The sequence below is a fragment of the Neofelis nebulosa genome, chromosome 2, assembly GCF_028018385.1.
Source record: "Neofelis nebulosa isolate mNeoNeb1 chromosome 2, mNeoNeb1.pri, whole genome shotgun sequence".
NCBI lineage: Eukaryota > Metazoa > Chordata > Mammalia > Carnivora > Felidae > Neofelis > Neofelis nebulosa.
The window spans coordinates 184,858,664-184,883,464 of record NC_080783.1 but is presented as its reverse complement, the minus strand read 5'-3'; the positions used below and the strand labels follow the sequence as shown (position 1 = coordinate 184,883,464).

The window sequence follows — 24,801 nt, the reverse complement described above, 5'->3', positions numbered from 1 at the left end:
CTAAAGGGCAATTATGATAAATAGGACAGATATATGGTGACAAGACTCTATTTCTTAAGATCCTATAGAGTTCCCTAGAACATAGCCATACCCTGGAAATAGTGGGCATGCACTGAATATATGCCCAAAAGACCTAATGTACTTGATAAATAAACACATATGGGTTGGAGTTAGTTTTGAGGACACCTCTTATTATACATTTTTCTGAGATCAGTCTTCTCATCTGTAATGAGAACTAAGTTGGAAGGGATTTTATGAGTATGGAACTTTTTATCTTATAAAGGGGTTTCTACTGTATAGAAAGAATGCAGATTTAAAGCCATCCACACGGAGTTTGTATTTAACTTTGCTATCTACTTCTTACGTGGTCTTGAACAAACTACTTCCATTTCCTGGCTGTTTCTCCAGCTGCAAAATGACAGTGCTAATGTCACAGCATTATGATGATTCTACAAGGCAAGGCTGATATGTAACCAACACACAACTGGTAAGACCGTATTGGTGGTTAAAATAGTGCATTATTTTCATATGAGTTGGTATATAACTACTCCCCTAAGCACTTTGAGAGCCCTCCATCCTTCTCCTGGAACACCAAGGACCTCCCCATGATCCAGCAATTAGAGGGCTGATGCCTAGCAGAGCAATCTTGGCACAAAAATACCTACAGATATCCTGATTGTACTGATTATTAAAAGTTTGAATATCAGGGCACCTGGGTGGCTTGGTCGGTTAAGCGTCCGACTTCTGCTCGGGTCATGATCTCACGGTCTGTGAGTTCGAGCCCCGAGTCGGGCTCTGTGCTGACAGCTCAGAGCCTGGGGCCTGTTTCGGATTCTGTGTCTCCCTCTCTCTCTGACCCTCCCCCGTTCATGCTCTGTCTCTCTCTGTCTCAAAAAATAAATAAACGTTAAAAAAAAAATTAAAAAAAAAAAGTTTGAATATCATCCAAAAAATAGGCAATGTAAGTCAAATGCCTGGTACTTAGTTGATATTCAATAGATATTCATCAAATTTATTTAATCTATGAATTCAATCTATGTGTTTAGCTAGGAAATGACCCTCTACTGGGTGACATCCTTTTATTCAGTATATAATTACTAAGGCATATTTTCATTGACTATCTGGTTGTTTGCATGTAGGTGGAATTCATTCTTTTCTCTGCCACCTCCAAGGAGTGGGAACACTGATCTAAGGCTAAAAAAAAAAAAAAAAAAAAAAAAAAAAAAAAAAAAAAAAAGATTTCTTTGGGGACAAATTAGGACCAAGGTGCTAAGAGTTAGACCTTTCACAGTGAACAAGTAGAAGGGTTAAATGTTAAATTGTTAGAGTAGCATGGTGTCTTTTATGAATCCTTGGCTTGGCTCCATGGGACTGCCTGGTGTGGTAACATCCATGTTTGGAAAAACTCCTCCATGTTTGTCTTCTTTCTACTCATAGCACTACTCACACTGAACACTCCAGGTCAACGATGTGGGGGAAAGGGGGAAAGGGAGAAGACAGGGCGGGGTTCCCACACTAAGCATTTTATGTTGTGAGCCATTAAGTTTTGGGGTAGGTTTGTTATGTAGCAATAGATAACCAGAACAGGCCTAAAGTGCCAACAAATAAGAAATTATTCTTCGGCCTAGGCTTGTTCTTCCTGAAAATAATTCCCTGGAAAACCCTTGGCAGAGATAGGTATATGGGTTTCACTTTTTTATTTATTTCCACACCAGTATTTTCCTTAGTTGCCTTGCATGGTTGGCATAAAGAACTGGGCAAGGTACAAGACAATAAGTACTCAATCTATGGTGGTTATAGTTCTCCAGGGCGACTTAGAAAGAAAAGTCACCACATCTTGCTATATATAGGTATTCAATGGCATTTTGTACCCAAATTCCTGTATGGATTCCTTATTCTGGTGGACTCTCTCTTTGAATCAAGAAAGGCTACTTTTTTGTCTATGGCCTAATGCCTTCACTAAAAGCTTGTGAATAGCTTCCTAATCCCCTTTCCCACAGAGCCCATATCCTGAACATCTTTCAACTTTAATTGCCAGGAGAGATACAGAAAAGACACTTAAGAGAACACGCACCAAGGAAAAGAAGGCACATTTACTTACAGTATGGCCCTTTTTGTACTCCTACTCTCAGTGTTATGACCAAGTGTTCTTATTTTCAGCGGACTTATCTCCTAGCTCCTCTTCCCCAGGGGGTGGAGGGGCTCAAACAAACAAAAAAAGGAATATTGTGAAGGGATAGGAGTAAGTTATTAATCATAACGTTTCTTTAGCTGTGATAATCTGAGATATCCCATTCCCTCTTCCATGGTGGGAAGTAAAAGGTAGAAATGATGGCAAGGTGGGAATGCAAGCTGGTGCAGCCACTCTGGAAAACAGTATGGAGGTTCCTCAAAAAACTAAAAATAGAACTACCCTACGACCCAGCAATTGCACTACTAGGCATTTATCCATGGGATACAGGTGTGCTGTTTCGAAGGGACACATGGACCCCAATGTTTATAGCAGCACTACCAACAATCGCCAAAGTATGGAAAGAGCCCAAACGTCCATCGATGGATGAATGGATAAAGAAGATGTGGTGTATATATATATATATATATATATATATATATATATATATAATGGAGTACTACCCGGCAATCAAAAAGAATGAAATCTTGCCATTTTCAACTACGTGGATGGAACTGGAGGGTATTATACTAAGTGAAATTAGTCAGTCAGAGAAAGCCAAAAATCATATGACTTCACTCATATGAGGACTTTAAGAGACCAAACAGATGAACATAAGGGAAGGGAAACAAAAATAATATAAAAACTAGGAGGGGGACAAAACATAAGAGACTCTTAAATATGGAGAACAAACTGAGGCTTACGGGAGAGGGTGTGGGAGGAGGATGGGCTAAATGGGTAAGGAGCACTAAGGAATCTACTCCTGAAATCAGTGTTGCACTATATGCTAAATAATTTGGATGTAAATGTAAAAAATAATAATAAAATTAAAAATTGAAAAAAAAAAGAAATCATGGCAAAGAAGGAAGTAGGAACCAAAAGGAGATGGGATCAGAGAGCAAAAGAAAAAGAACAGGGTGGGGAGAAGGACAGAAAAACAGAAATAATTGGGGAGAATGGTAGGAAATTAGAAATGGGGAAAGAAGGGGAAGAGAGATAGGAATAAGTTAAAAAAAAAAAAAAGGTGAGAGAGGAGGGAGTGAAGGTAGAATGAGATGGGGAAGAGGCTGGAAATACTGGGTGAGGGAAGAGGAAAGGAGCAGTAGAGAGGAAAGAGGCTGGGGGGCAGCCAAACAGAGGCTATACCACCTTCTTTCCCTCCTCTTTGCTATCATTTTCCAACCCTCTGGTCATTCTGTCTTCAACAACTTAGTTCCTCTTTCATAGTTTCTCTGTTTACTCTAATGCTAATTCATGCAGACTGCTTGGATGACAAATCTAACACTTTGGCCACCCAGTTCTAACCACAGGGCATGCTTTCTGCTCCAGCCTTCCATTCTCATGGTCTCACCTTGTTTGGGCTCATCCTGGATTTCAACATCATCAAAAACTTACAATTTCCAATCCAAATATCAACTTGGCCAATTCCAAATATCCCACTCAGACCACCAGCATCTGTACTGCCAGTTCACTTGCTCAAGTACCCCACTGCAGCCATTCTTCAACATCAGTGCTTCTAATGCCTTGGCCCCCTCCTCACTCCCCTCCACGTCCCCACTAGTAGCCCTAATATGCCATAATTGGCTTTCTATATGTTTTTGATTCCATATACATCATCACAAACATTCTCTTGAAAATACCATCTTGGTCCTCTCTCCCTCTGTTGTACTTGCTTGGCAAAAATCCAACCCTGGATGACTTCAAGAATCTGTCTTCTCTCTGCCTGCACCTGGACAAACACCTTCAATGATTTAAAATCCATGATCTCGGGGTGCCTGGGTGGCTCAGTCAGTTGAGTGCCTGACTCTCAGTTTCTGCTCAGGTTGTGATCTCATGGTTTGTGGGTTTCGAGCCCCGTGTCAGGCTCCGCACTAACAGTGCGGAGCTTGCTTGGGATGCTCTCTCTTTCTCTCTGTCTCTTTTTCAAAATAAATAAATAAACCAGGGCCTCTGGGTGGCTCAGTCTGTTAAGCATCTGACTTCAGCTCAGGCCATAATTTCACAGCTCGTGGGTTTGAGCCCTACATCAGGCTCTGTGCTGACAGCTCAGAGCCTGGAGCCTGCTTCAGATTCTGTGTCTCCCTCTCACGCTGCCCCTACCCACTCATGCTCTGTGTGTGTGTCTCTCTCTCAAAAATAAATAAACTTAAAAAAATAATAAAATCCATGATCTCAAATACCAAGTGAGCTTTTTTTTTTTTTCAACGTTTTTTATTTATTTTTGGGACAGAGAGAGACAGAGCATGAACGGGGGAGGGGCAGAGAGAGAGAGACACAGAATCGGAAACAGGCTCCAGGCTCCGAGCCATCAGCCCAGAGCCTGACGCGGGGCTCCAACTCACGGACCGCGAGATCGTGACCTGGCTGAAGTCGGACGCTTAACCGACTGCGCCACCCAGGCGCCCCCCAAGCGAGCTTTTAATATCGCTCAGAAGTCATACTGATTGGTTTTCTTTAGAAAACCAACTTTTTCATTCTCAAAAAAGTGTCTATTTCATATCTTCTCTCCTCAAACATCCTACTTCAAAATCTTTACCTTCATCTAATGTTGCCTTTTCTTTACTGAGAAAATAAAATTTTCAGACAGGAACTCTTCCTACCTTCAAACTTTCCTGAAACTGTGCCCTTCTTGCAATTCCTATTGCCAATTTATGTGTTTGTTTCTTAAGATCTTCTAAGTCATCTAAGGCCCTCCACGTGCCCCTTGGAACCCATCTGATTTTTCTTCTCAAGGGGTTACCTCTCTCCCTTTCTATCAAACCATTCCCAGGAACTTAAATACAAGGTCTAGTATAGCACTGCCCAATAGAACCTTTTTTTCTTTTGAAGTTTATTTATTTTAATTTTTTAAAATGTTTATTTATTTTTGAGAGAGCCAGAGCACGAGCAGGGGAGGGGCAGAGGAAGAGGGAGACAAAGAATCTGAAGCAGGTTCCAGATTCTGAGCTGTCAACACAGAGCCCGATATGGGGCTTGAACTCATGAACCATGAGATCATGACCTGAACCAAAGTCGGATGCTTAACCAACTGAGCCCCCAGGCGTCCCTATTATATATTTAAATGTTTTATTTAATTTTTTGAGGGGGTGGCAAAGAGAGAGAGAGGTGACAGCAGTGAGTCCGGTGTGGGGCTCGAACTCACAAAATGTGAGATCATAAACTGAGCCTAAGTCCGAAGTCGGACACTCAACCAACAGAGGCACCCACGTGCCCCTTATTTACTTTGGAGGGACAGAGGAGAGAGAGAGAGAGAGAGAGAGAGAGAGAGAGAGAGAAGAGAAAGAGAGAGAGAGAACAAAGGAGGACAGAGACAGCGAGGGAGAGAATCCCAAGCAGGCTCCACATTGTTGGCGCAGAGCCGGATGAAGCGCACCAACTCACCAACTGTGAGATCGTGACCTGAACTGAAATCAAGAGTCAGGCATTTGACAGACTGAGCCACCCAGGCACCCCTAGAACCTTTTGTAGTGGCTACATTCTGTATGTTCACTGTCCAATTCAATTGCCACTACCCCATGTGACCTTTGAGCACTTGAAATTTAGTGTGAACGAAAAACTGAATTTTGTTTTTAATATAATTAATTTAAATCGCCACATGTGGTTCATTCCTTGGACGCCTTTTCTTCTCCCTTAAGGTTTTTCTCTCACGCAGGCAGGCGAGAACTGGAGTTACAATTAAAGGGCTTCCCACTGCAGTTGGAATATAACCCCAACTCCTTTCCATAACCAAAGGGCCTGAACGACCTGCCTGGGCCTGACCCCCCCACTTTCCATCCTGTGCCTCATTCCTACAACTCAGGTCTCTCTGGCTTTTTCCAACACAAGCCATTTTAGGGTTTTTTGCACATGTTCTTCTTGTGGGACCTATCCCAGTCTTTACCTGCTTTCGCTCTTTCCTATGCCCTATGTCTTGGCTTAAATGTTACCCGACTACCGCCCCCAAATTGTATCCATCCTTTGTTATTCTTCCGCTTTTTTCCTTCATAGCCTGTTTCGCTGTTTCTTTCTCCCTTCTTTTCTGTCATCTATCTATCCTTCCCTTGGCTTGTTCAGGTCGGCTGCCTCCCCACTGCAACTTAAACTCCTCGCAAACAGACAATAGGTTTTCTCTGTCGTGTGTCGCGTCGCACACTCCAGCACGGGCCTGTCAGACAAGGCGCGCGACGGGGAACTGCGCACTGGACGAACTGCCTGCGGAGGGATGAATGAGCCGGCTGAGGGGCGGGGACTAGTAGGGGCGCGGGCCCACACGGGCGGCGCCGGAGCGCAGCCGCCTAGAACGCAGCAGAGGCACCGCCCCTTCCGGCCGCGGCGCGGACGCCTCGGCAGCCACGGCGGCGAGGCCGCGGCGGGCGCCGACTCGGCCCGCCCCCTTCCCCCCGCCCCGCCCCGCGCCGCCGCCGCCGGCCCGGCCGCTGTCAGCTCCCTCAGCGACCAAGACGGCCAAGACGCGGCTGAGACGCGGTGTATGCTGAGTCGCTGCGGCCGGAGGCTGCTGCACGTCCTGGGCCTTAGCTTCCCGCTGCTGACCTGCCAGCCGCTTTTCCTCTGGCCTCACCGCCTCATGAAACCGCTGGTCGTGTTCGTCCTCGGCGGTCCCGGGGCCGGCAAGGGGACCCAGTGCGCCCGCATCGTCGAGGTGAGGCCCGGGTAGCTGGCGCGCTCCCTGTGCTTGACCGGACGCCGGGTCGGCTTGTCCCGCAGCGTCGGGCGGTCCGCGCGCCTTCTCCCTCCCCCCCCCCCCCCCCGTCAGCCGCGGACTCAGCGGACTACTAGTCCCGGCGACCATCGCGTCGTCCGCGTGGCGGTGATCGAGGGTTCTGCGGTGCGCTGCCTGTCGGGACTCGTAGTCCACATCCCCTCGCCGCGGGGGGGGGGGGGGGTGCCCAGAAGGGAGGGGGACCGCTTGGGGTCGCTTTGTTCCTGCACCCCTCTCTCCTTAACGTTTTGGGGACCAATTTCATCCGGAGAGTGGGCTGGGAGGGGATCCGGGAGGATCAGCCTTCGGGGACCTCCGGCGCGCCGAGTTCAGTGTGTCACCAGTTATGGGGTGGGTGAAGGCGGCGGGAGCGTGGATTTAGGTTAGAGGCGGTGTGCGCTCGCAGCTCTGTGGAAGGGAGACCGGTTTGTCTGCTTGGCTCCTTCCCGCAAGCCCTCTAGAAACGCCAACATCTCAACTAACCTTACCGTGGTCTTAACCCTGGAAAGGAACCTCGGGGGACAGGGTGTTGCTTGAGGTAATAATCTGTGATCTGCCCGGAGCACTTTCCCGCTCTGTCAATGGCAGTACCGGCTCTGAGGCTCAGCCCAGATTCGTGTGGTCGGAAAAGCCGAGGAGCCGAGTCTGAGTTCAAGCTTCAATCTCTGGTCTCGCTGCCAACTCAGGCTTTGTCCTTGGCCAAGTCACTTCCTCTCTCCGAGTCTCAGTTGCGCTCTAGACCATAGGAGGCTGTGCACCCAGATTTAAACTCAATGTAAAATACCTCCCAACTCTAAAATTCTGTTACTTTTTTGTTGTTGCTTCACGGCGTGTTAAGGTTACCGGTTCAGTTCTGTTAATTTTCGAATAGATAACGTGGTTAGTGACACTGTGAGGAGTAAGGCTTATTGAAGAATCTGGGGAATGATGTTGGGAGTGAAGAAAAACAGGGTATCTAGAAACAAGAGACGACCGGCAGAGCTGTAAAACACCCAAACAATCCCTGTGAAACTCGGTGACCACAGAAGTTTTGACCCAGAACTTCTAAAATATTTCCCTCCTCTTTTCCAGAATATGGCTTATATTAGCTTTGGGCGTTCACTTCTCTCCTCTGTGTTCATACAATCCACTCCTGTCCTATATTTTATTCTCTAAAGAACATCTCTAAAGAAGATCGAATGGTAACATCTACTTCATTATGTTTTACAGCTGTCTTTATAATTATTGATCATTTTTAGAAATAAAGGTGGAACTATTTCAACCAAAAACATATTTTCTCCTTTTTTTTCAAGATTTTTTTTTGAGAGGGAGAGAAAACACGTGAGTGGGGGAGGGGCAGAGAGAGACTTCCGAGCAGTTTTGGTGCTGTGAGCACAGAGCCTCAGGCAGTGCCTGATCCCACAAATCATGAAATCATGACCTGAGCTGAAATCCTGTTCCATGCTTAATGGACTGAGCCACCTAAGTGCTCCCTCCCTATTTTTGTTGGTTCTTTCAACTTTTTAAGACTAGTGGCGATTGGATGATTTCAGGTTTGGGTTTTTTGTTTTTTAAATATATGAAATGACTCTTACATGTATATAGCACGATAGGGGAAGGAGAAAAGACTTCAGAACCAGACACATATGGTTTCAAACCCTTTGTCATTTACTATTTCTTCTCTTTCAAGATTTTTAAGTAATGTCTACACCCCACGCGGAACTCGAACTCTCACAACCCAGAGATCAGGAGTTGCCTGCTCTGTCTGCTTTACCAACTGAGCCAGCAGCCAGGTGTCCTCCCTCTCCCCTCCCCCCCGGAAGTTGTTACTTTTGGCTGGCCCTCCTCTGTGAAGAGAGAGGAATAATACATATCTGGTATGGTATTTCCAGATATTAAATGAGGTAAAATATCTGGCACACATAGATGCAAATAATTTTTTTCTACATTTTGACTTCCCGTTTGTAATTTATGAGATTGGTTATTTTTACTTTGAAATAGTATTACTTTAAAAATTGGCTTATGGCTGCTATATTTGAATGCGTTTAAATATTTTGTTTCTGAATCATAACGTGGCTTTAAACATCCACATCCAAGCTAATAATAGTCAAATTACTCCACTGCTTTAAAAATAATCTACACATTCTGTAACTGGTATTTATTCTTTACTCTGTTCAGTTATGGCTAGTAATATTTTAAACCTATTAATTATCAACTATAAATTTCCATAATTAAATATGTTTCATAATATATTATTTTTTAATATTTTGGCAATTATATGAGCTTAAATTGTTTTAAACTGTCATCTTCTTTCATGAAAAGAGTTGCCATTGATTCCAATTGCCGTAAACAAGCTGATTTCTGCAAATTCCAAATAGTTTATAATTTAGCAATTGCTGTCTCCTAGCTGACTAAATTAAACAATGGAATGTCTAATGAGCAATTAAGGCAGAGGGCTTTTCTTTTCTTCTTTGTCTTTTGTATTTTGACCCAATATTTTATTTCATAGGCAAACATAAGCTGAATCCTAAACAATTGTAATTTTGGGGACTAAGTTTTTTCTGTAAGGAAAGATTATACAAGTCAAGGTTAAATTCTCTATCTGTGATGCCAGTGCTAATTTAGCTCACAGGGTACCTGAAATGTGGCTGAAATACAGTTTGAGGGGGTGAGTAATTATGTTGATTTCCAACTCAGGCTGCCAGAAGTACCTTTTTAGGTCTGGCTGCAGAATCAGAATATCTGGCCCTCCAGTGTCCTGGGGCATCGCAGTTAGTGATCAAGGCTGTAACTGGAGGGAAGCTGGTATATATGTCGGTATGTATGTATAATTTATCTATTACCTGTCTCTTTCTTTTCTACCTCCTTTTCTCCCCCTCTTCCTTCTCTTCTTTCCTTCCTTTTTTCCAAACTTCCTTCCTTCTTGCCTTGAGGTGAATTCTATCTCTACTACTTATGCTCCCAGACCTTGAGGGAAGAAAAGGCAAATCTGATATAGTATCATCTGAAAGTGTTCTCAACTGAGAAGGAATGATCTGAGGGAGATTTAGGGGTTGACTTTGCCCATTTACTTGTACTGGTCTTTGTCAGTTTTATTTATTTATTTGTTTGTTTGTTTTTTACTTAAGTTTATTTATTTTTGAGAGAGAGAGAGAGAGAGAGAGAGAGAGAGAGCGCATGTGTGACTAGGGGAGGGGCAGGGAGAGAGAGAGAATCCCAAGCAGGTTCTGTGTTGTGCTGACACTTAACTGACTGAGCCATCCAGGCACCCCTGTTTGATTTTCTAATTGTTTCTAACTCTGTGTCCTCTTGTACTCTATTTGTTTTTGAAAATTGGCTGTTTTCTAAATCATGCAGTCCTTTCAGGGATACTTCTCCTTTTTTAATTTTTAAAATTAAGCTTTACTTATATTGCTTTGACCCAAGAAAAATTATGATGCCATAACCTAAATTTGTCTTTCAAAACAACCCCAATTTTGCATGTGTTAGCCGGAAGGGATATTTTAACCTCTCTTTTAAAGGTGGTGGACATTTTGCTTACATAATGCTAAAGCATTACATTACTTTAGCATGTACATTGCTTACATTATGCTAAAGCTTATCTCCATGCCAAATTGCTTTCTCTGGTACCCTAAAAGGATTCTTATCATTTTCTGTTTTATAACTTTCTCCTGACCTGTATGGGGGAACTTATACTTTGTATGGTCCTCCTACCTACTATACTTAGAAATTTGGGGACGGTATTAAATTTAAACATGTAGAAATCAGAAAGTCGATTTTATTCATCTTTGTGTTTCCAGTGTGGAACATTGTGCTTGGCACTTAGTAAGGGCTTAATAAGTATTTGGTGGGGGGCGGGGGGAATGTTTTTTGAATCAGTTTTAGAGGACACTAATTTGTCCTAAGATGTAAAAAGTTTTAAGAATTTAACTTAAATTGGTCTTTAGGGGGCGCCCAAGTAGCAGTTAGCTCTCCCAATTTCAGGTCAAAAGTGCTTGAGTGAGACCTAACCCTGTCATATAAATATTTCTTATGTAACACTTCTGCTTACTCTCAGTGAATAAATGGTATGGTTGTGAAAATCTGCTGAGTATTCTAAAATATCCAAGCTCCTAATTCCAAACCCCCAAAGATTACCTCATAGAAGAATGATGATAGGATGATCCACTGGACATTAAGCTTGTTTAAGAATAGGCCTTTCTTTCCTTTTGGTGGGATAGGGTAGAGTAAGAGATAGGTTTTTTGTTTTTCTGGTTTTTTTTTAAAGAAAGTTTAAATTATCTATAAAAGACATAGTCCACAGTATTCTTGACTCTTCTGAAGTACCACCTTTTTATTAAAGGTGGTTGTAACTTAGAATTTTTTTTTTTTTTAATAAGAACTTGGAGGAGGGGAGAATATATTGAGATATTACTGTCATTACTTTTCGAAACTTCCTTTTTTCCTCCTGCTTTGGTTTTCAGTTATAAAAGCAATACTTACTTGGATGGGAAGAGTTAAATCTCCTCTAATTCTGATGTCACTCATTAGCTGTCTAGTATTAACTGCTTCCCCATCTCTCTCAATATTCTTAGAAATAAAAATACCAATATACGTTTTTTACCTCTAGATGGGATTTTTCTATTTTCTGCTGAATGTATCATGGATACATTTCAGGTCTTTACATACCTTTCAGGTCTTTACATATAGATTTAACCCATTCTTATTAGTAGCTGTAGAATATTCCATAAAATACATGTTTTATAGCATAATTGTACCATTCCCCTATTGATGGACATTCAGGATAGTCTGAAGGAATTGTTTTACTATTGCAAACAGTACTTCAGAAAACTTCCTTGTAAAAACAACAGCAAAAACAAACTTCCTTGTAAATATAACATTGCATATGGATACTATTATTTTTGTAAGTTAGGTCCCTAAAAGGATTGCTTAGTCAGAGGATATATGCATTTTTAATTTTATTTTTATTTTTTTTTTAAATTTTTTTTTTCAACGTTTTTTATTTATTTTTGGGACAGAGAGAGACAAAGCATGAACGGGGGAGGGGCAGAGAGAGAGGGAGACACAGAATCCGAAACAGGCTCCAGGCTCCGAGCTGTCAGCACAGAGCCCGACGCGGGGCTCGAACTCACGGACCGCGAGATCGTGACCTGGCTGAAGTCGGCCGCTTAACCGACTGCGCCACCCAGGCGCCCCATGCATTTTTAATTTTAATCGATAATTCATTATCAGAATTCTTTTCAAAAACATAGTTATTACAATTCCATTAGCAGTGTATGATTCTTTATTAGCACTGGATAGTTATCAATTTAATTTTTGCAAATTTGTAAATCTCCTTTCTAAAGTTTTTCTGAGTAAATTCCTTATTTTTTTCAAGATGTCCATAAAGAAGAAAAGGCATAATTTGAAAAATTTCCCCTGTCATTCATTCCAAAAACAGTTTTTTGGGGTTTTTTTTTTTTGTTTTTTTTTGAGAGGTAGGTACTCTGATTGTTGCTGATGGCTCTGATTGTTGCTCTGAAATCAATCAGGTACTCTGATTGATAAGGCTTAGATCCTGCTGTTGAGGGAAGTTTACAGTTTAGAGTGGAGTCAAGGAAGTTAATTGGTGACTACTACAGAATAGAGTGGTAAGTCCTATGATAGAAATAAACTAAATATACCATTAAATAAGGGACATTTCAATTTCAGTCCAGTGACTTCCCAGTGGGTCAGGGAAGTCTTCCCAGGAGAGGTGATAGCTCTGAACTCAATTTTTTTTTTTTTGAAATTTATTGTCAAATTGGTTTCCATTCTGAACTCAATTCTGAAGGGCCATAGGAAAGAAGCAGCTAGGAGATGTGGGGGAGTAGAGAGTACTTAAAGCCCTTGAATAAGGTAATTTGAGGTTTCATTTTTGAGAAAAGCCTAAGGAGAGTAAACCTATATGAGACTGACCCAGAATACATTTCCTGAATGTAGACTGTGTGTTCTGTCTATGGGGATATAGGCTTCTAGGGGCTTTCAATTTAGTGGAGATAGACACACACTAACAGAATTTTATGAGAAAAGATATGAAAAACTTTTGCAGATATTAAAGTTTAACATTAAATTGTTTTAAAATTGTCTATCTTTTAGTTTTACCTTAACTGTATTGTAATGTTTTAAACAGTGGGGACCTGGTCTTTTACTCCTCCTGCAAGGCGTTTGAAATGCCTGCTTATCCTTCAGATCTTAGCTTATACAGAGATTCCCAGATATCCTCAGTTCATGGTGCCCTTAGTGTCTCAGTAATTTTTTCAAACCTAACCTGGTCCAAAAGAAATATCTAATAGTTGTATTTGTTAAGTAATTAGATCTGAACAATACTCAGGTATTTTCTAACAATTTGTGGTCCGTAGTTCCTGACTTAGTTCCTGACTTACGGCTCCCACAAACCCTTGGAATTTCCTAAGTGTTGAGCATTACAGAAATGTTTCTTGTTGTGTTAATGAAGTGACTTTTGGACCCCACCTAAGGGCTGGAGCTGGTTGCCAGGAAAACCAACCAAGTCATCAGAGGGTTGGAACGTTCAGTCTTGCCCCTCCCTCTCCCCTCCAGGGAGAGGAGTGAGCCTGGATGTTTAATCACTTGCCAGTCACCAGTGATTTAATCAAACATGGCTTTGCAAGAGGCTTCCAAAAAAACCCCAAGGTCTGGTTTTAGAGAGCTTCTGGGTTGGTGAACACGTGGAGATCCAGGGGGAGACATTCACCTGGAGAGGGCAGGGAAGCTCTATGCCCTTGTGCTGCATCTCTCTGGCTGTTCCTAAGTTGCTCCTTCTACAGTGAACTGATGATCTAGTAAGTAAAGTGTTTCTCTGAGTTTTGTGAGTTATTCTAGCAAATTAATCAAGCCCAAAGAGGGGACCGTGGGCCCTCTAATTTATAGTCAGTTGGTCAGGAGTACAGGCAATACCTTTGACTGCAGCTGGTGTCTGAAGTGGTGGTTGGGGGGGCAACCCCCTCGGACTGACCCTTTAACCTGTGGAAGATGACAATATCTCTGGGTAGATAGTGCCATAATTGAGAATTGAGAACACTCTGCTGGTGTTGTTTGTTGTGTAAGGGAACCTACTCCTTAAGTTAGAATTGGGTCCAGGAACCCCACAGACTCCCCCATTAGACCATTAAACTCCATAAGGGTGAGAGCCCTGACTTTCTGATTTATTCTCATATCTTTAGTGCCCAGCACAACATCTGGCACAAATTGAACATGTAAGTAAATCTTGAAGCCATTCAGACCTGGGTTCCTGCCCCTTGGTGAGTTACTTAAATTTTTGGCTTTTTAAAAAGTTTCTTCCACTGAAAAATGGGATGTTAATCTACTTTTCAGGGTGATTGTGGAGATTAACCAAAAGAACCTGTGTAATGTCTGGCAGACTGCCTAATACGTATTATTACTTCATATATGTTAGCACCCCTCCCTCTTTGCCTATTCTGTATCCATAAATAGTCAATGAAGCAAATGTCTTGAGCAGTGTAAGTAGCAACATTTTGGGAGGCATTCTTAGTCATTTAGACTGAAGAAAAATTTAATTGAAAGGATATGAATAAGTCTCAAAGTGATGATCTCAAGGTTCCTGAGATCGAGCCCTGCATCAGGCTCTGTGCTGACAGCTCAGAGCCTGAAGCCTGCTTCGGATTCTGTGTCTGCCTCTCTGCCTCTCCCCTGCTAGTGCTGGCACTGTCTCCGTGTGTGTGTGTCTGTGTCTCTGTTTCTGTCTTTCTCAAAAATAGATAAACATTAAAAAATATATATATCAAAGTGTCATACCTATGAAGTATGTAGAGCTTAGATTCTAGAGTCAGACTGCCCGGGTTTGATTTTCAGCTAACACCTACTGTGTGTGTGACCTCAGCCAAGTCATTTAATCTCTCTATGCTTAAATTTCCTCATCTGTAAAATGGGAATAATGATACATAGTGTCTACCTCATAGGGGTGTTGTGGAGGTAATGAGCTAATATATGTAAAGTTCTTAGAGCAGTGCCTGGCACATGGTAAATCATATATAAATGTTAGCTGTTTGTACTATCATCTTTTTATGTGTTAATTTTTACCTGTCTGCCTCCCCCCATCTACTTTCTTGAACTTGATTGAGATCCTGCCTCCTGCCCCATTTATTCCCTCCTACTTTTGTAGCTATACAGTCTGTTTTTAGTGTTTGCCCTAGAAACTTTAAGCATACATGTTATTTAACTTAAGTCTAATGTTGATTAATATTTTTACTCTCCTCCCTCTAAACAATAGAAATATCTTAGAATACATAACTCTATTTTCCATCCTCTTCTGTTTTCCAGGGTTCAAATTGTATATTGATTTTTTTAATCCCTACAAATGACTTGTTAACATTTTATAGCAATGATGTAATGTTTGTGTAGAATAACTCACATGTATACCAGCTTCTCTATTCACCAATTATTTTTGTACCTCAGAACTTCCTTCAGAGATAATTTTCCTTTTTAAAGTATATCCTTTAAAAGTTTCTTTATATGAGCTTATGGTTAGGAATTTTTGCTGTTTTCTCTGCATAGTGGGTTCTCTTTTCTAGTTCAGCCACTGAGGGTGTCATCCTTTAGGACATTCTTTACATGGAGCTTTTTGATCTGATCTCCAGTCCTATTTAGGCCTCAGTCTCTGTCTCTGTTCACCAGTTTGTGGACCTTTAAATCCCATTGTGTCTGGCAGACACAACTCCAGCACTGGATTTGTGCTTTCTTGATTTTTCTAAATCTGAGTTACTCCTTTAATTTTCTGCCAGCTCAGTTATGCATTAAAAAAGAATTTGTGGGGCATCTGGGTGGCTTAGTCTTGGTTAAGTGTCTGACTTTGGCTCAGGTCATGATCTTGAGGTTCATGAGTTCGAGCTCTGCGTGGGACTTTGGGCTGACAGCTCAGAGCCTGGAGCCTGCTTTGGATTCTGTGTCTCCTTCTCTCTCTGCCCCTCTTCTGGTCATGCTCTTTCTCTCTCTCTCTCAAAAATAAATAAACATTAAAAAAAGAATATATGAATGATGCTTGGCTGGCTTAGTTGGTAGAGGATGCAACTCTTGACCTTGAGGTCGTGAGTTCGAGCCCCATGTTGGGTGTAGAGATTATTTAAGAAAATAAAGGAAAAATGTTATTAAAAAATACTCCATTTGGGATGTTTAATTGGTGGAGCATGGGCTTAATTGGTGGAGCATGGGCTCTTGATCTCAGGGTTATGAATTTGAGGCGCATGTTGGGTATAGAGATTACTTAAAAATAAAATCTTAAAAATAAAAGAATATATATACATATATATACGTTTATATACCCGTGTAGTTGGATATATATACATATATGGGTGTGTATGTATATAAATGTATATGTATGCCCAACTAGTTGGATATATGTATATGTGTGTGTGTGTGTGCACACACACACACACATACATATATCCAACTACATGGGTTTTCTATGCAGGGGGGATTTCTCTGAATGTATGTATATAGTCCACCCCCACAAAAAAATTAGATTCCTCTACCTAAGTCTTAACTCAAAGCGTCTCTTCAGTATCAGTTCTTTCCCTTATCCTTACTCTTTTAAAGTCTGCTTGATGTGTATGTACCCTTTGGGTTAAAGTGTCAGTGACAATAATGGGTTAATCTAAACACCACGTTTCAGTTAAGACACCAATGGGGAGAGGACTGTAGTCCCCGAAGACCTCTCGGTCACAATTTCAACAGTTATCCTTCTGAATTTAAATTCAGAGAGTTTCAGAGAAGTTGCTCCAGTAGTGGGAGTTTTATTTATTTATTTTTAATTTTTTAACGTTTATTTGTGTGTGAGAGAGAGAGAGAGACAGACAGAGTGTGAGTGGGGGAGGGGCAGAGAGAGAGGGAGACACAGAATGTGAAGCAGGCTCCAGGCTCTGAGCTGTCAGCACAGAGCCCCATGCGGTTCGAACTCAGGAACCATGAGATCAAGACCTGAGCCAAAGTCAGACACTTAACTGACTGAGCCACCCAGGTGCCCCTAGTAGTGGGAGTTTTAGATCAGGTAAGAGAGAAAGGGTGGAGATGGGGGATAACTGTCTCATTCTTTGTGTCATGTTGGCCTGATCACGCTGACTCTTGTTAACCTTAAAGCTAATACTTTTAGCCCAGTTGCCTATGAAAATATATTTACTCTGACATTTCTATTGCTTTAACCTGGCAAATCAAGAACATTTTTACAGACTAAACATGTGATAAGAGCACTTAGAATTTAATAGAGAACAGGTGTGATTGTACATACTGTTTGCTGACATTTTTTATGCTGCCTGGTAAATCTAACAAAACATACTTTGGTAAAGGAAAAAGCACCAGTTGTTACCTACCATTGTCAGAAACTTTCATTTTGAGGGACTGGGTCCCATGAATCATGTTCCATGCCTGGTTTCCATCAGTCTTCTCCAGAAGACCCATGAGTTGGTTTTATTCATCATTAGAACATATGTTATATCAACAAACAAATATGCTTAACTTGGGGCTATACAAAATACTGCTTCCCTGCCCACTTTCTGTTTGGAACTTCCCTAGTGTGTTTGTCATGGGTGTATGCCATTAGTTTACCCTACAAGATTTACCTTTATAATTATGTATGATTTAGGTAGATAATAACATGAATTAATATTTTCTTGGTATCTACAGGGAGTAAAGAGACAGCCCAGATGTTTGGATTATGTGATTGGGAACTGACTTATTAGCTAATTTAGGTTTTTAAATAGTGGAAAATTGTATCTGGCACTTAGTGATTATTGGGTGAGGCAAGTGGAAAGTGGAAATGGTAATGGTGTCAGAGTGGTAGTGGGATCATAAAGACAAGAATGAAGCAAATGAAGGAAAGATGGTTGGAATCTGGCTGGATGGTAGGTCAGACATGCCTGGCTGTTTGGTATGGATGAAGTTCTGATCTCATCTCCGTGCTAGGATACAACAAAATTATAAAGTACATCAACTTTGAGTTTCCTTTTTAATTTCTGCCAGCAGATTCTGTTATTTAAAGGCTGTAAGTACCTTCAAGGCAAAAGACTGTCTCTGTGTCTGTCACCTAGGAATTGCCTCAGATGCCCACTGTGGATTGATAGGAGACTTGGGTTCAAGTGCCAGTTTCCTCTCCACTAACTGGCAAGTCTGTTTATCTCAGTTTTCCCTCCTGTGAAAGGAGGAGTGTAGAAGTGGGCAGTTTTGCCAACCCTAAAACAAATCTGTATCCTGAGACTTCAGTGTTAGCATGTAATCCAGTATAGTACAATCAGAGGCAAATTATCCAGTCACTAAATATGTATACCTTCTTTGCTATTCTGTGCTTTATGAATGTGAGCACCAAGGAATTGTATTTAATAAATTCCTGCTGGATTTCATGTTTACATAGAGCTTCAGACTGGTAACGAAGAATGTGTGAAGTTGGGAAAAAGAATAGCTTTCTGAAATAGAATTTTGTATGCATTTTTAAAATTAAAAATATGTAAGAAATGGGATATTAGGACTAACTTTCTTACACTCTAGCATACTATTAGAAAGAATGTAGACTTTGAGGTCAGGTGTTAGTTTGAATCCCAGCCTACCACCTACAGCTACATTCGCTAACTTTTCTGATTCTGTATCTTCATTTGTAAAGCGATGATAATGCCAACTTAACTGGGTTGTTACAAAGATGAAATGATGCTTCTACAGTATTTAGCACAGTACATGACAATGTGTAAATGGTAACATTATTTTAAAAAAGATGTTTAGGAAAGAGATCAAAGAGTAATTTGGATAAAAGTAGTTTGGGGAAGCATTATATTCTCATTGTTTACTCTAACATAGGGAATGATTATAGTAATCAGTTTATAGATTTTAGGAAATCTGATATGGTAGTTGAGAGTCTATTGAATATGAACTATTTTTGTACTTAGAGAAAATATTTAGAGTTAGCTTACATTGAAAAATCCTAGAAAGGGCACATAGATTTAAGGAAGTTTACAGCATAAATGCTGTTTATATTCATAATAGGATATTAGTTGCCAAATGGAGCAAATGTCCTAATGATGGGTTAAGTATTGTAAGCTAATACTGTATATATACTTTAACTGTCTTATTAAGGATGAGCACACTTTTTATTTTGATTACCTTTTTTTTTCTGGATACTTTTTTATTATACAAGTAGTATAGACACATTACACAAAATTTAGAAAATACAGGTATGTAAAAAGAAGAGTATAAAAATTACCAGTAATCTTACCATCCAGAGAAAGCTACCATCAATCAATATTTTGGGGCGTATTCTTCCAGACTTTTTTTTTTTTTTTTTTTTTTTTAAGTAGGCTCATGCTATCTGGAAACCGGCATTTCACTTGTCATATCACAAACATATTTCCATCTTAATGAATGTACTTTTACCATATAGCCTATATAATTATATCATACTGTATAGATTAGATACATTACATAATTAATTAATTCCCTGTTTTGGAAATTTTGTGATTTTTCAGAAATTCTGTGTTTTTAAAAAATAACTTCATTGAGATATAATTTACATGCCAAACAATTCACCCATTTAAAGTGTATAATTCAATGGTTTTGGTAATTACATTGTTAATTTTTTTTAATTGTGGTAAAATATAAACTAAAATTTCTCATTTTAGCCATTTAAAATGTATAATTGAGTGGCATTAATTGCATTTGCAATGTTGTGGAGCCGTCACCACTTTTCTAAAACTTTTTTGATACACCGAACAGATATTGTACCACTTAGTCGTAATTCCCCATTCCTCCCTTTACCTCTAATCCGCTTTCTCCTCCCTTTATGAATTTCCCTATTTTAGGTTCTTCATACAAGAGGAATCATATTATTTGTCATTTTGTGTCTGGATTTTTCACTTATCATAATGTTTTCAAGGTTCGTCCATATTAGCATGTGTCAGAATTTTATTCCTTTTTATGGCTAATGTTTCATAGTATGTATACGTCACATTTTATTTATCCATTTAGCTATTGTGGGACAAGGGCTGCTTCCGACTTTTGGTCCTTGTGAATAATGCTGCAGTGAACATTGGCATACAAACATCTGTTTGAGTCTCTGTTTTTAGTTTTTTTGGGCATATAGTTAGGAGTGTAATTGCTGGGTCATATGATAATTCTGTTTAACTTGTTGAGGAACTGCCAAACTGTTTTCCCCAGTGGCTGTACCATTTTATATTCCCATTAGCAATGTATAAGGGTTCTAGTTTCTTTATACCCTTACCAACACTTAATCATTTTTTGTTTGTTTAATTATAACTATCCTACTGGTGTGAAGTGGTATCTCATTGTGGTTTTGATTTGCATTTCCCTAATGACTAACGTGGGCATCTTTCATGGACTTTTTGGTTATTTGTATATTTTTGGAGAAATGTCTATTCAAGTCCTTGACCCATTTTTAGTTAATTTTATTTTTTTTAAGTTTATTTATTTATTGAATTTTTTTTTTTTTTTTAGAAAGAGAGAGCATGAGCAGGGGAGAGGGGCAGAGAGAGGGGGAGAGAGAGAGAGAGAGAATGAATCCCAAGCAGGCTCCACACCCGGAGCGGAGACTGACTTGGGGCTCAATCCCACGACCCCGGGATCATGACCTGAGCCGAAATCACCAGTTGGAAACTAAACTGACTGAGCCATCCAGGCACCCGAAAAGTTTATTTTATTATTTTGAGAGAGAGAAAGAGTGTGCATTTAAGGTTCAGGTAGGGGCAGAGAGAGGGAGAGAGAATCTTAAGCTGGCTCCATGCTCATCATGGGGCTTGATACCACGGCCCTGGGATCACAACCTGTGCCCAAATGAAGAGTCGGGTGCTCAGCCAGCTGAGCCACCCAGGTGCCCCATCTTTTTATTATTGAGTTATAAAGTTGCTTATGCATTTTAGATAGAAATCCCTTACCCAGATAAATGATTTGCAGATATTTCTCCCATCCTATGGGTTGTCTTTTAATTTTCTTGATAGTATCCTTGGAAGCACAGTAGTTCTTAATTTTGATGAGGCCTTACACCCTGCACATTAGAACATACAGTCTGCTTTCTATTGCCTATGATGCAGAGATCAAAAGACTGATAAGTAAGTTAAAAACTAAAAAAGAAGATAACTGGTAAGTGTATGTCTTGTACCTGGGACTGAGAGTTGGGGATGAAGGAGAAGAAGGGATAGTGGTGGATGGAAAAGAAGAGTGGGAATAACAGATTGTTATTACTTCTTTGACTGATTCTAGGCATGATTGTGTCCAAGTTAAGTCAGACTAGTGGGGTGGGTGAGAGAAGTTGCTCATTCTATAGAATGGTTTCCAGCTTTCTTCCTGTTGTATAGTGATGGCAGGAAAGAAAATTTGCCATAAAATTTCCCATAGGCTTACTACTGTTCCCCTTCTATGAAGAAGTTAGTCTCTGATCAAGGACGGAGGGTCTTTTATATTCTGCTCTATATTATAAAATGGATACAGGTATCTGTGGCCAGCATTAAATTCCAGGCTGGGCTAAGATTTGATGGCTATGCCATAAAAAATGTGTATTCTTAGGGGTGCCTGGGTGGCTCAGTCAGTTAAGTGTCTGACTCTTGATTTCGGCTCATGTCATGATCTCAGGGTTCTTGAGTTTGAGCACTGATAGTGCGGAGCCTGCTTGGGATATTCTCTCTCTCTCTCTCTCTCTCTCTCTCTCTCTCTCTCTCTCTGCCCCTCTCCCGCCTGTGCACGTGCGCCCTCTCTTTGTCTTAAAATAAATAAACTAAAAAAAGTATATTCTTAGACTGACTTTTATTGATTGATTGATTGTTGGTGCACAATGATGTTACATTAGTTTCAGGTGTCCAGCATAGTGATTCAGCATCTATAGGTTATGCTATGCTCACCACAAGTATAGCCACCATCTGTCACTATTCAGTGCTATTACAATATCATTGACTATGTTCCCTATGCTTTATCTTTTATTCTCATAACTTATTTGTTCCATAACTCGAAGCCTGTATCTCCTACTTCCCTTCACCCATTTTGCCCATCCTCCTTCCCTCTGGCAGTCATCAGTTTATTCTCTGTATCTGGAGATCAGATTCTTCTTTTGCTTTGTTTATTCATTTGTTTTGCTGACTTTAATTTAATATTGAGCAAAATGTAATAAACTGAACTTTATACCCCCGAATTTTAAAAACATGCACTACCTTTTCAAGCCTAATAGTGGTTTTGCTTGCACTTTCTTCTATTAACACAGATTGGTATATCAAAATGAAGATGGTTCTTTGTTGTCTAAGCAAGATTAATTATGTATAAGGAATCAATTGAGAGAGATTGCTTGGCACAATAACAGTCTGAAAGTGCCCTGGAGACTAGAAGTAGTGTGAGTATGTTGTCTTTGCCATGAAGGTGTCCTTCCCAGAACAACTTGCTTATAGTTTTGAACCCTAGTGTCTAAAGTAGGGCTTCATTAAAATGTTTCCTTTTAAACCTTTGCTGATGTGCTTTTTGGATTCTTAACTGAGTGTTGTCTCTAAATTTCCATCTGTTTCTAGGCTATAAAACTGGACTGTTTTCTGTCTCCTATAACTCTTGACTTCATGCCCATGCAGTACGTTTTTGTGTTGCTATATTATACTTTTGTTTCTCCTTTGTTTAAGAAATGGGTCCCTTTCCAGGGAAATTTTTGTTCAAACATTTGAATTGATTTTTGCTATTCTCTACAATGATTTAGTTTTAAATTTTAAGTAAGTTTTTGATTGCACAAGTCCTGTTTCTCTTTTTTCTTGAAATTAGATGTTTTTTTTTTTTTAACATAGGGATTTTTATCTTTAATGTGAGGCTACTTTGAATTTTATTTTGCTGTTTTGTTAGGATTTTATATTAACAAACATTTAAGTTATGAATTTTTCTTTGTGGTATTTGCCATTTAGAAATGGGTGGTTAGTATATATACTTTATGTAAAAGCATATGTATATATATATTAAATTAAAACTTTAAAAAGTTTATACATATATATGTACATTATAAAATTATGAGTCAAACATTTGAAAGTACGTAAAGTAAAAGTGAAAGTTCTCCTTAACCTCAGATTATGTAATCACATCAATTTTTTTGTGTGTGCCTTTCTTTTCCTTTTTTGATGTATCTATACACAGATACAATGCATGTGCACATACGTGCACACACATTGCCTATTGTTTTTGACTTGCATTTTTTTCCCTAACAGTGTATCTTGGATAGCTTTCCATATCAGAACTTATAGATAGCTCTACTTCATTCATAATATATACAGTGGTATATTTAGTGGTATATTCATATATTGGTGAACATTTTGATTTTCTGTTTACAGATGATGCTTATGTGAACATTCATTTATGTAATGTCTTTGTGTACATGTACAACTATTTCAGTAGCACAACTCCTAGAAATGGACCAGAGGGTATGCAGACTTAAATTTTGATAGATTCTGCTAAATTGCTCTCAAAAAAACCTGAACTAGTTTACACTTCTGCAAAGTATGGTTCCCCCCCACCCCCACCTCCATTCTTGCAAAAGCCAGATATAACAGCCTTTTTATTTTAACCAATCTGATGGGTGGAAAATGAATCACATTGTTTTAATTTAAATTTTCGTGATTACCAGTGAGGTTGAACATCTGTTCTTTTCTTCTTTTCTGTGAATTGTTTATTCTTATCCTTTGCCCATTCCTGTATTTTTTTCTTTATTTGTTAGTGTGATTTTTTAAAGTTTATTTATTTATTTTGAGAGAGACACATGTGTGCATGTGCGCGAGTTAGGGAGGGGCAGAGAAAGGGAGAGAGAGAATCCCAAGCAGGCTCCACGCTGTCAGGACACCCTGACTTGGGGCTCAATCTCACAATCCATGAGATCATGACCTGAGCCGAAATCAAGATTCAGATGCTTAACTGACTGAGCCACCCAGGTGCCTGAGTATGATCTCTTTATGTACAGTGTATATTACCCTGTCACCTTTGTATGGTGAAAACATTTTCTTCCATGCTCTAGCCTGTTATTTGATTATATTTATGATATCTTTCTTTGTTCATTAAGTGTTTATTATTTATGTTGTCAAACATAAACCTTAACTGGCTTGGTTCTTGTTTTAGAATGCCTTTTTCTATCTCAGGATTATTTTCCTCCAGTACTGTCATAGAGTTTTTTTGCTTGTGTTGTTTTAATTTTGCATATGGTATGATGTGGGTATCTAATTTAATTTTTTCCCAGGGTACCTAGTTGCACAAGTATCATTTATTAAATAGTTCTTTTCTGTGTTGAGTTTTACTCTATGCCAATATGGGGCTCAAACTCACAGCCCCAAGATCAAGAGTTGCACACTGTACCAACTGAGCCAGCCAGGCGCCCCCGCTCCTTGAATTTTAGATGCTAAGTCTGTCATTTATTGAATATCCATTTATACTTACTTGGCTCTGTTTCTGGACTGTTCACTTTCATTGTTCTGTTTGCCTATTTTTATACTAGTATACTGTTTTAATTACTGTAGTTTTATAATATTTTATGCCATGTGGTGGGACAAGTCCCACTTGTTAAAATTATTTTCAGTTTTGGCCATTCTCTTCTCACATTTGCTCTGATAAACTTGAGAATCCGTTCATTAGGTTTCATTAAAAAATCAATTCCAGTTGAATTTTGATTGAGGTTGCAATAAATTCATAGATTAATTTGTGGAATTTTAAAATACTTACAGTATTGCATCTTTTTGTTCAGGAACACAGAAGCAAAGAATGCCTTGTTTGTTTATTTATTTATTAAAAAGATTTTTAAGTCAGTTTTTTGCCCAACATGAGGCTCAAACTCACAACCCCAAGATCAAGGGTCACATGCTCTTTCTTCTGGCTGAGCCAGCGAGGCAGCGCCCCATACCATCTTTTGATAATAATAGTTTCAAGGGTTTCTAATTTCTTTATATAATTTTTACACATTAATTGT

At 39.8% G+C, this 24,801-nt stretch overlaps 1 protein-coding gene across 3 annotated transcripts in view; it reads left to right on the top strand.

Annotated features, from left to right (window-relative positions):
- Positions 1-6,524: 6,524 nt before the first annotated feature.
- CMPK1 (cytidine/uridine monophosphate kinase 1) overlaps positions 6,525-24,801 on the top strand; it is a 38,349-nt gene continuing 20,072 nt past the window's right edge. For all 3 annotated transcript variants that reach the window (XM_058717461.1, XM_058717460.1, XM_058717459.1), the window contains exon 1: positions 6,525-6,809. In XM_058717461.1, coding sequence (XP_058573444.1) covers positions 6,639-6,809 — 171 coding nt within the window. In that variant the 5' untranslated portion in view covers positions 6,525-6,638. The remainder of the gene's footprint in view (positions 6,810-24,801) is intronic.